Below are 12,077 nucleotides of genomic sequence, written 5' to 3' on the forward strand. Positions count from 1 at the left end.
GCTTGACGCAGGACGCTGGTCACCTCCGTAGCACGGGGACGGAGAGCAGAGGTCAAAATTTTCAAATCACGACGCCAAAACACACACGGAGCCGCCACCGCCGCCGCCACCCCAAAGCCCCAATTCCCCTCCCGCTCCTCCTCCCGGTCGCCGCGATGCGGGAGCCCTAGCTCCCAGGACCCGAGAGACTCGCGGCGGCGTCCTCGCTCGTCAACCCCCGCCGCCGCGGCCATCCGCCAGCTCGGCGCGCCCCTCCTCTTGCCCCCCCTCACCGCGGGCGCGCACGCGCGAGGTAATGCCCCCGACCCGATCGCTCTCGGTGGTGCCATGGCGAATGTGGGATTTCGCGTGTTGTTTCCACTGTATTACTACCCTACTGTCGTCGTGTTTGTGTGGATTTTGTTTGCGAAATATAGCTCTCTGTGGATGCGATTTGATATGCATTGACGCATGAAGTGACTAGGGTTTGGCGATTCCATGGACTGTGCCCTGCACACCAGGGCTTCCATTTGATCGTACATTACGGAATTGGCCTGCATTTAGCATGATTACTGCAGCCTTTTCTGCGGAATTTCGGTAATTTTGTCCGTCATTTCATGACGGATTTGCCATTTCGAGTGTAGAACAGTGGTGGATCCAGGAATTGGCAGTTGGGTATTCCCGAGCAAAAAAAGTTGTCCAATCCAAAATTACCAAAAGTTTACAGTAGCATAAATTAAGGTGGTGTTTGGTTTATGGGATGACATGGAACGGGATGGATCTATCCTTTTTGAGCTGTTTAGATGGAGAGCAGCGGGATGGGATGGTCTGAAATCAGAGAATATTTTTCAAATATTCCAGATGAAGCCGTCCCTAAAAAAAGCCGAATGCAGTCGTCCCACTCGGGACGTGACACTGACGGTAGGCCCGATGTCTTAAAATGGGTTTGTTCCATCCTACCCACCAAACAAGCATCCGAATCATCTCATCCTTAAATACATGGATGGGATCATCCCATCCCATCTCGCTCTCCAACCAACCACTACCTAAAAGTACAAATTGTTCAAACTAAAGGTGTTTCATACTTCCATATAATAAAAGGAAATTACAACATATTTAAAGAAAATTACAATATTCAAATCAATTGATTTCTTCTTCATTTTTCAATTCAAAGCTCTATTACGATCTACATGAAAATTGAAAACAAACACACCTCAGAACTAAATAACAGTACTATTTCTATTTGTGCAAGAAAATTAAGAGCTAGGGGAAGGGGAATTGGAGATTCTCTCATTCTCAGATTCTCAACTACTGTAGTGCTGCTCCTGGCTATTTTGTTAGGCCTGGGTGTTGGGCACATCGTGCACTCACGCTGGCCGTTGGAGCGTCTGCCGCCGCCCGCCGCCCTCGCTCACGTACCCCTTGCCGGCTGCCCGGCTGCAGGCCTCACTAGCTGCCGCGCTGGTTTGGTGCTGGTGTGTCGCTAGCTGCTAGCGCTCCGTGCGGTCGTGCCTAGGGTTTGGGCGATTTGGGGGAGATAGGAGACAAGAATACAAGAATGTGAGGTAGGCAAGCAGAGGCAACAAATGCCGAATTGGCCAATTGGAGACTCGGGTGGGGGAATGGGGACTGGGCTGTCGGCCTGCTGGTTGGTTTGCTGGGCATCAAGGTAGGTAGAGTTGTTGGGCATTTAGGCTAAGGACTCAAGAAACGAAGGATATGACCCAACTAGAACTATACACATATATATACCTATTGTATACTTGATTTTTTGCCAAAAGAGTTGGGTATTCATGAGAATACCCAGCCATCATACTGGATCCGCCAGTGGTGTAGAAATGCTCTCATCCTATGGTTTGGTGCGTTTTATTGTTTTCTAGGGGAGATGTGGAAAGATCAATACAGGTTACCGTTATATCTTTAGATTTTTCTTTCCTTTGAGAAGAGTGTGGAATTTTCTTTTGCTGTACTTTAGGTTCCTTCATGAGTTTGGTACTTAATCCCAATGAATAATTTATGTGGGATGCAGTGTACACACATTTTATTAGCTTTCCTGTGTGTATAACTTTGCTCCAAACGAAACAAGCAAACTTCCACCTCTTTGAAATATTGCATTATCTGTTTTCTTACTGCCTTCAGTGCCGAAAATATTGGGGTTCCACCAATCGTTGAAGTCATATGGTTTAAATAGGTTGGTTCAGTTCAATTTGGTTCCTCAATGTCCTTTTTTAGTGATGTCAACCAACTCCTTCAGCAGTTAATTACAAAGTAATGCAATGTGACTGAATGTAGTGGTTACAAATGCATGTTTATGATGTTTCTGTCACGATCTCTGAATTTTTCATAATAGTTTCTGCTGATCTAGCAGCCTATAACATTCTTAGCTCTTGCCATCACAATCATTTTAATAAATCAAGTTGATTGTACTCTACAGATTGGTTTGAACAAAAAATCAATAGGAAAACTAATAGTTGGGGCAATGCTTTAAGTAGTAGAAAGTGGTAAGCGAGCAACCATCGCACCATGTAGTGGTATGCAACCTTGAAAGCAGTTTGACAATTAAAAACATAAATATTTATATGTGCTATGAATTATAAAGAAAAGTATACAACTAAGTAATCGGGTTTGAAATGTATCAAAATAGCAAAAGAAAGCTCCTAGCACTATAACCTACACATGCGCATCACCAAAAGGTTATCGAGATCACTATCTAAAATGGTGACTTGCGGCGCCATTCATTGGACAAGTGGAGCCAACATTGGGTTCACTAGTACCAAGATTCAAATTATGATAAACTATCATATATCACAGAGTCCTAATATTTTTATTTTCCCTTTTCCTTGATTTATTTGGATTTTTTTTTGTTTGCTGAACTGCGAACTATTGTAGCCGTTAAATTGATTTTAGCAATGGAGAGCATAATGATTTCTTATTTTGTATTCCAGCGTTGAGTAGCAGCTCCACAAATTAGCACTCACATCATTTTAGATTTGGATAATGACTAAAATATGGGCAAACAACTAGAAACAAGAAAAGGCAAATAGAATATTTAATATTGTAGTGGCAATGTCAAATTTGTCAAGTGACAAAATTTGTAGTGCAGATAAAAAGTTTGGTACGTAATGTATGATGTATCAAATGAATTTCAGCTAGCCTTCATACTGTTTGTTTCCTTGCCTGTTGGGACACCGAATAAAATGTTCAGTATGTCTTTAAAGGAAAACTGTTGAGGTATGTGAAATCGCGGATGAACATGGCCATGTGGGTTTCCATCACATATAGCTTAATTACAGTTTGTATGTGGTGGTTGGGTCTATAGATATAGAGAATAACAATAGCTCTGCAAGGCATAAAAAATGGTGAGCTTTTTGTGTCATTTTTAGTTGGTCACCGGAGTAGGATTGATGCTTATTTGGATCACTTATGTCGAAGTTTAGAGCAGAAACAGTCATAAGCGGTTTATTGACTTGCAAAATATCAATTGGCATGTTTCTGAAGGTTTGTTCAGGATGTAAAATACAATTAGGTGGTTATTATCGACTTCAACTGAATTGAATTTTATGAGTGATTTGATATTCGGTATGTTGTTTGGTTTTCTAAAATATATGTATGATTCTGTCTTTATGTTATAGGATTTTTTGATCTTTGTTGCTATATTATCTTAGCAAAATGAGGTGGTTGCTATCCATTCAGTTGCTTTAATTTTTCATGTGCTGTTATGTTCCCGTATGTATGAGTTGTACTTTCACTGACCAACTCTATGTAGGTTTGGACAACTTTGTATTGCTGTCTTTAACTCACCAATATGAAGTGCAACGCTTGCTGGCGGGAATTGGAAGGGCAAGCCATATCAACCACTTGCGGTCATCTTTTATGTACCCTCCAGCACCCTGCATTCTTCTTTATGTTGAGCAAGATTGCGTTATGTGCAGCTTTGCGGAGAATGAAAACCTACTTCAGTTTGACTGGTCATTGTTAACCTGCTGCATAGGTACTGAGGATGCGAAGAAAATATTGAGTAATGATGGTGCATGTCCAATATGTGATCAAGTGCTTTCGAAAAGGTCAGTATGTGCACTAGGGCCAACATTTGCTTGTTTCTACTTACTAGACTTATTCTCCTCTTAAATTACGTTATACGAATCATGTATTAAAATGAGCATTCAAGTATTCTTAGCAAATACCTTTTTTCCGTTCCTGTTTTACCATATTGTGGCACTTTTAGTGAGGTAATCAAACAGTTAAGTTAGTCCTGAGCACGTTCTATATAGGCCTATGGTTTTTTTGTGTTTCTACTGTTTTATGAAACAATCTGAGTACTGCTGACCTGTTTTTACCCAGCCTTATGAAACCAGTGGATGTAGATCCAAGTGATGATTGGACAAATGTAAGTGGGTCTTGACATCCTAGATACAAAGCTAATCTTATTCGATCATGTTATTTATGTTTTCTGACTGCTGGGCCTCATTCCAGATGGCAATGGCTGGGATTCCTCCACAAATACGTATCCTTAAAACTGTTATTGGACCATTCCAAATTTTAATGTGGGATCAGTCTTGTTTTGCCTTTTTCGGAATAATAACCCTCCTGGTGACCCACTAATTTAAGCTTAAGAAAGATTATAAGTTATTTACCATGTTATGGTCAGCCGAAAGCCACAAGCCTAATATACATTGCTGGAATACGCTGAAGCAGCAAATACTGTCAACCTGAAAAGTGATAGTCAAAAGATTGTATTTTTGAATATTTTGATAGTCACCAGGATGTTTCCTTCACTTGATGATAACCAGTCATGAAGAGTGCATACAGAAGCGTCATGTTTTACATTGGACAAAAGGAACTGGAGATGCAGTACAAGATGAACCAGGTTGTTAGTCAATGTAGACAGAAGATTGAACTTATGCAGGGAAAGTTTACAGAGAAGATAGAAGAACTGCACGCGGCATATCAAAAGATGGCTAAAAAATGCCAGTTGATGGAACAGGAAATTGAAAATCTCACTAAGGATAAGCAAGAGCTTCAAGAGAAATTCGCAGAGAAATCCAGGTTGGTGTAATACAGCTGAATCTGTTTTATCTCACATGAGCCCAGCAACAAAATGTTCCTTCTTTTCCAGACAGAAGAGGAAACTTGACGAGATGTATGATAAACTAAGGACCGAGTATGACTCTCTGAAACGTTCGGCCATCCAACCTGCAAACAACCTCTTCCCAAGAGCTCAGCCAGACTTGTTCGCAGGCATGCATAACATGATGGATGGCAGTAACCATCTCAGGCAAGGTAATCTAAGCACGTATCATACTGCAAGCCTATTGCGTTGTCTATCTTGATTTACAACAGTTCAGCTATCAGCCATCCTGTCTATAATATCTCTTAACTGCATAACCTTATCTTAAAAAAATTGCCTGTCTTTCTCTTCATTAGCTCTGCACAAATACAGCTGATTTACTGGTTATAGGTTCGATTTTTATCCTTGATACTCCAGGGCGGAGAGAGGAGATGTGGGCTGCAGCGCCACGGCAGCGACTCGCCAACTCTGATACATTTGAAATGTCTGGGGGATCTGGTCACATGGGAGCACCTGCTGTTGATGCTAGACCCCGGAAACCGGCTGGGCCTGTCTTTGGAGCTGGCATGAACAATCCTTCTGCAGCCTTGCGGAATATGTTAATCTCACCAGTGAAGCGACCTCAGCTCTCACGAAACCGTCAACACATGTTCACGTAATAATCTAGTTTTGCTAGTGCATTTATCGGCATTTGTGAGCAAATTGCTGACTTAGCTTACTGTAGTTGTCGTTATACTTTGCATGCTGACTGATCAAACTAACTTTTCAGGCTGTAGAATTGGACTGCGAGATCTCAGCGAGCATCTGTAAATGATGTAAATCTCTCTCTGATCTTTGTTTTGATAGCAAATGTTCGTATCCCTGGGACATGGTTACCTCCTTTCTTAGATGTCCAATGATAAACCATAGTTGCACATTATTTCCTTGCCTGAACTGAATACAGTGAAATATACAGTATGCATGAGATCCTTAGCCGAACCTTTTCTGGCCATGCTCTATACGACTGTTGATTTCTATACCACGTGTGCATTGATAAATGGTATTAATTGAGAGTAGTTAGACTACATTGTGTTACTTTTTTTCTCTCAGTTATATTTTACGTTGGACAAAATTGTGGTGTCTGCTCATTGTGTTTCGCAAGCTCTGAAAAAATATCTGTTTAGTGTTGTTTTGTCACTGCTTGACCGGTTATGTAATGTAGTAACTTACATAAATGCAATTAAGTTTATTTTACGTAAAATCATCGAATTAAACTTTCAGGTGATCATTTGTTCAAAGCTGGAACATAGAAACAATTTGTCTTTGTTGATGGCTTGATGTGTATGCCACAGCTATTCCAGCAATGAGTCCTGGGATTCTGATAGGTGTGAACGGTAACTCCAAAATTGTGGCCTTGCCGGATGTGCCTGTCAGCTACATGTTACAGGTGAAATAAATTCTGCGTAAAGATCATGCAGGCTAGTTATTGTCCATGCATTTCTGGGTGTGATTGCTAGTCTCTGATCAGTGTTCAGTACTGTAGCTTTAGGGCAGCCAAAAGTTCAATGCATCATAACAGAAGTACCATTATTGTCGATGATGCTTTTGCTTACAATCTGGTCATGGCTGTTAACAGAGATCACCACCATGTGGGGACCAAGATATAGATATCGAGTACTTTCTGGAAAAGATACGATCTCACATGTACCATGCTATCTAGACCAACCCAGCTAGTGGTACTACATGGTAATTGAAAATTTGTGGACTGTTCGTGTCGATCGAGTTCTTACTCTGGAGAAGAATTCTAAAGGAAGCATACTATGCAACCTTGGTAGTTGTAGCGCGACCTATTAAAATGTCTCCAATGGTGCCAGCATCACCTAGCTAAGGTTTTACTTATCGATTGAGGTTCGGTTACCGAGTCTGTCCGGTTATCGAAAATTTATGATTATCACAATAACTAGTTATCTTAAAATTCGATAAAAATTTAGACAAAATTTATTTGCTAAAATTTAAAATTTGGTTAAAAATTTGTTAGAATTATATAAATATGTTGCGACTAGATTAATTCATAACTGACCCATCACATCTCTAAAATTAGTGAAACTATTTTTATTAGTTTATTTATACTCTGCTTTATGTAAGAAAAATAATAGTAGATATAAAAAAATTAATTACAGTTCTGTTTCTTAATATATTCCCTTTATACTTGTGAATTTTGTAAAAATCATAGAGAAATTAATAAAACTCAAAATGAAGTGAAATCAATTTTAAAAATTCTATTAAGATACGTCCTATAAAAAATATAAAAATATTTTTATATGTTAAGCTTTTTCTTAACCTGAATTAATAACTGAGCCGTACGTTTCAAATTTTTTATTTTTTTTTTCAAACTTCCTCCCTATATAATATGATGCAAACTACATTATTTTTTAAAATATTTTTCACAGAAGGGCTGAGAATTATGTCTAGTTTTGTTTAGAATTTGTTTTTTTTTTTATTTTTTTTATTTTTTGAATTCAAATTTTACCATTCGATTTGGATCGGTTACCGTCGATAATGAACCCTGCAGCTAAGGATCCATATCAGCTTTCGTGCTTACATGGAAGAGAGAATGGGAGGAGAGATGTTACATCAAACCTACCTTCTAGGAAACTTTCAGAGTCACACTCCATCATACAAGTTCCTTATTTAGCTTGGATAACCTGGACACTGCGCGCAGTCATCCCACTCCCACCCTTTAACATACCATTCACCAAAAGCATCAGATAGACCTCCATGGATGAGAAATATAGCATCAGCATCCATCATCAGACGACCACCTCCTTCCTACCTTCTGCTGCCGCCCTTTCGGCGTCCTAAGCGGCAGCCTCGCAACGGCAAGAAATCGGAGCCGGTTGGCACGGAAGGCACATGCCATGATGCATGTCACTCAGTACCCCGTGTCCACGTCGAACGCAAACGAGCAGCCGCCGACGCCATCCACGGCCAGGTCACCGAACGCGTCGCCGCCGTAGAATCCGGCGAAGTCGACTGCGTCCGGCCCGAACGACCCCGCGTGACCGTCGCGCAGGAGCCTCGCCCGCTTCTCGCCGCCGCCCTCTGCGGCCGCCGCCGGCTCGCCGCCGTCCGGTTCGGCGTCACCGACGAGGCGATGCAGCCTGTCGAGGTCGCCGACGACCTTGAGGAGGAAGGCGAGCATCTGCTTGGGCCGGCGCTCGGTCTCCTGCACGCGGCGCCACATGGAGGCCACCCGGTCGTCGATGGCGCGCTGCTCCTGCTTCAGGCGCACCACCTCCGTCGCCACCATGGCCATGTCGTCGTTTCCGGCGGCGTCGACATCAGCCGACGCGGCGTTCTTCTTCTTGCCGCAGGCGCCGGCGCTGCTGCCGCGGCGGACGATGTTGCTCAGGAGGTGGGTCTCGCCGCGCAGGAACGACGCGTGCGCGAACTCCCACCGGTCCGGATCAACCTTGCGGAAGCCCTGTTGTGTTCAAGCGACAAAAAAATTCACAAGCAGGGTAGAGAACTACTGTCAAGATCAAAACTACATAATCACACGGCCCTGCACTTGGATTTTCGGTTCTTTGCTTAAAAGGCGAAACAAATTTCTGCGGCTAGTTCACGGGACAAACTAAATGGCCACGATTTTGGCCACAATTTTCACCATGATCTATCAGTGTCGTGTTTCTTGATGAAATTCATTCATCGTTCTCCAAACCACGACCGAACACACTACTAAAGTCAAGATATTTGGAAAATTTCGTTGCTGCAGCTAGTGAGACGAACTAAGTGTTACAATTTTCTTTTCGCTCCATCAAAAAGCATTTACAAAGTTGAGCTGGTGTATTCAGTAGAGCACAGCACGAGCTTTCTTCAGCTACAACATTCGACATGCCAACTACCACAACAATTTTCATTTTCCTCCCGAAAAATCCCACACACCCAAGGTATTTGTACAGATCCATCAGTTACACCCTCTCCCATGGAGGATTCAACTTGAAGAAGAAACAGGGCATGCAAAACTGACGGATAGCAATGAATTAACTGGCGTGAGCGACTGACATAGGTGTTGAGCTGGCGGACGAAGCTGGAGAAGTTGTTGTGCTTGAAGTGCGCGGGCAGCAGCGTCTGCGAGAAGACGAACGGATCCGCGACGACGAAGCTGTTGTGCCCCCTCCCCCATCCGATGACCCCATCCGTCCCGGGGTCGTCCACCATCATGTACGTCTTGGACACGAACGGCGCCGCCGCCCAGGCCCCTCCCGCGCTCGTCGCCATGCCCTCACTCACTCCCTTCCCTAAATATATCCTCCCCTCGCTCACTCCACTTCACAGCTAGAGCTAGTAATATCTCTCTCACTAAAGGAACTGCCTGGCACTGGAGCGGAGCTTCTGAATGCGGTAATGGGGGGATGCAAGAAGGGGAGGGGAGGGGAGGGGCCGCTGCGTGGCCGAAGAAGGTAAGGGTCGTTGCCTGCGTTGGGCTGGGTGGGCACGTGGTCGCCGGTGGACGCGCGGCGAGTGGAAGCGCGACGCGTGTGCGGCTCGGGAGGCTTCTGGCCCTGGCCTCACACGTGGTACACCGCTCTAGCCCCGCATGGGTGGGACCCGGCGGTCCGACGACGGACGTGTAGGGAAAAAGTTCCTAGCGCGACGCGGAAAGGACGCGACTTTTTTTCCTCTGTTCGGTGCAGTCGGATTGGATAGGGATACCTCTCCATCTGATATCCTATCCCATATTTTATTAAAAATTAAAAGTACTAGATATAGCTATAGATATTGATTATAAATGAATCCATAATAATCGAATCTGTAGTGAGTGGGATGTAGAAATGTCAGACTTAATACTCCTTTAGATATTAAAAGTAACAATTATATATATTATATATATTATGATCATTTAACCATTTCATATGTTCAAAACTTAACTATATTATAGATTTAATATGTAAATTAGCAATATTGGAATCATGTTCGAGTGAAACCGGAAAAGTTACCAGTGTCTAATATGTTGGCTAAATTTTTTTAATTATTTAGATACATTAACAACTTCAAATGAAAAAAAAAATCTTAACTTCAAAGCTGTATTCTTGTTAAGAGCTATAATCTATATAAAAATTTCCTTTATTCAACTTCATATGAAAATACAAAAAAGTTATATACTTTAGAAGATAGGATCGGATATATCGGATTTTATTCTCCGATATCTGATATCTAATAGATACCTATCTTACTATGTCTGAACCTCATATCTGGCTCTAACTCCAATGCCAAAAAAATCTGAATATTCAATTTTTTCCACTAAATATTATCTAAACCCCTTCAGACAGTCGAGGAATAGTCGATCCATTTGCACCCTAGCAGCCATCAGATACCTATCTGGTTGCGTTTGGCCACTGGTCCCCGGTTTCTACCACCTTCTGGTTCTGGACGTAACATCTCTGGGCGCTTCATTCTCTTGTTCATTTTACAGAATAAATAGGAGTTCTTTTCCTTTTAAGTATGACAGCCAACCTTCAGCGAAGGAAAAGAAAAATAGTATTTAACTATTTATCACTTTTATCAAATGAGTGGTAATAGATTTGTCATCATATTCTACTGTCAATGACTAAGGTAACTCTTCGTATCAGCGAGAGATAAAACTAACATATGATAAAAACAGCAAAAGTTAAATAATCCTAAGAAAAAGGAACCTTCCGATGTTGATCTGCAAGTCGCTTTTGGCAAGTACAGCTGCAACACTCATCCCTGCGTCTCCCGACGGCGAGACCAGCCAACACAGGTCCCATAGTAACATCTTCTTATCAGCTTATGGTGAAAAGAATGTATTTGTCCCCGAAGGACGCGCTTCTAGACTGCTTCTACCAAACGTGTTTGTCGGAGGGTGAACTCCTGTCGCAGGGATCCCGAGAGACCCCTTTTTAGAGATTCGGCCGGGGGGATGATCCTGAACGAGCTTGTTTGGGAAATAAGCGGGAAACGGAAATAAATGCAGTGGCTGGTGGGAGATGATCGTCCTAGTGCGAGAAAGATGGGTGCACCGGGGTTTAGATAGGTTCGGGCCGCACGGGGGCGTAACACCCTACTCCTGTGTGAGTGCTATATCTATCCCTGAAGGGAGTTCTTCAAGGATGTATCTGGTTACAAGAGAGAGCCACTTACAGAGAGCTTGAGGCTCTCGTGTTCTAGCTTGGCTTGAGCTGGTTCGAGCGTCTGCGTCCTCTTTCTTTTTTCCACCCTTTTACGTGTTCTCCATCCTTTCCTTTTATAGGCGCGCCGACCTCGACATATCCTGAATGGGAAAGAGGGGGTGCGAGTGCCAAGGTGCCACGGAGAAAGGCGTCATCATTCCGTCTTGGCGAAGTGACAGGGGCGGTGGAAAAATGCGGCGCGCATCCGACCACTCGCCACTGTGGATGCCCTCGGGCGCCATTAAGGGGGCCCACCGGCAGCCTCAGAGGTGCCCGGTGCGCCCACCCTGTCTTGTTCTTCTGCCAGGGCAGGGTGGCAGGCGGAGCGCTTCGATTCTGGCAACGTTATCCCGAGGCACCCGGATGAAACGGGACGGGACCCGTGCATTTAATGGACCCACGCGCCCCTGCCAGTGCATGGCAGGGTCTGATACTGGGGCGTGGGCAGCTGAGAATGTCAGGATGTCAGGCCGCGCGTGCCTATTAAATGCGGCATTGGGCCTTTGACTGGCTGACACCTCGACGATAGGACCCTTCGGGTCGTCGGACGATCTTGTGCGAACCTTCGGGGAACCGAGTCCTCGGGGGCTGCCACGTGCAGCCCCGAGCACTCTCTCCCGAGCACTTCGGTGAGACCTTCGGGGAACCGAGTCCTCGGGGGCTGCCACGTGCAGCCCCGAGCACTCTCTCCCGAGTACTTGGGTGAGACCTTCGGGGAACCGAGTCCTCGGGGGCTGCCACGTGCAGCCCCGAGCACTCTCTCCCGAGCACTTCGGTGTGACCTTCGGGGAACCGAGTCCTCGAGGGCTGCCACATGCAGCCCCGAGCACTCTCTCCTGAGTACTTCGGTGTTTGGA

The 12,077-nt window shown here is 44.1% G+C and overlaps 2 protein-coding genes across 4 annotated transcripts; one reads left to right on the top strand and one right to left on the bottom strand.

The window, feature by feature from the left end:
* The first annotated feature begins 4 nt into the window (after positions 1–4).
* LOC133926872 (E3 ubiquitin-protein ligase CCNB1IP1 homolog) lies at positions 5–6,759 on the top strand. 3 transcript variants are annotated; one of them, XM_062373012.1, is made up of 10 exons: positions 5–292; positions 3,746–3,854; positions 3,971–4,043; positions 4,321–4,366; positions 4,453–4,483; positions 4,770–5,025; positions 5,096–5,259; positions 5,465–5,702; positions 5,817–5,862; positions 6,308–6,759. In XM_062373012.1, exons 2-9 carry the CDS (start codon positions 3,785–3,787, stop codon positions 5,821–5,823), a joined length of 885 nt encoding a protein of 294 aa, XP_062228996.1. In that variant the 5' UTR covers positions 5–292; positions 3,746–3,784; the 3' UTR covers positions 5,824–5,862; positions 6,308–6,759. The 3 variants fall into 3 exon arrangements, with proteins under 3 accessions (XP_062228996.1, XP_062228999.1, XP_062228995.1); XM_062373011.1 differs by lacking the exon at positions 6,308–6,759 and having other exon boundaries at positions 6–292; positions 5,817–6,059; XM_062373015.1 differs by lacking the exons at positions 5,817–5,862; positions 6,308–6,759 and having other exon boundaries at positions 5,465–5,706.
* Positions 6,760–7,579: 820 nt separating this feature from the next.
* LOC133926874 (heat stress transcription factor C-2b-like) lies at positions 7,580–9,481 on the bottom strand. The gene is made up of 2 exons (XM_062373016.1): positions 9,092–9,481; positions 7,580–8,510 (listed from the first exon to the last, which is right to left on the bottom strand). Exons 1-2 carry the CDS (start codon positions 9,305–9,307, stop codon positions 7,959–7,961), a joined length of 768 nt encoding a protein of 255 aa, XP_062229000.1. The 5' UTR covers positions 9,308–9,481; the 3' UTR covers positions 7,580–7,958.
* Positions 9,482–12,077: the final 2,596 nt, after the last annotated feature.

Source organism: Phragmites australis, chromosome 8 (genome assembly GCF_958298935.1).
Source record: "Phragmites australis chromosome 8, lpPhrAust1.1, whole genome shotgun sequence".
NCBI classification, from domain to species: Eukaryota; Viridiplantae; Streptophyta; class Magnoliopsida; order Poales; family Poaceae; genus Phragmites; species Phragmites australis.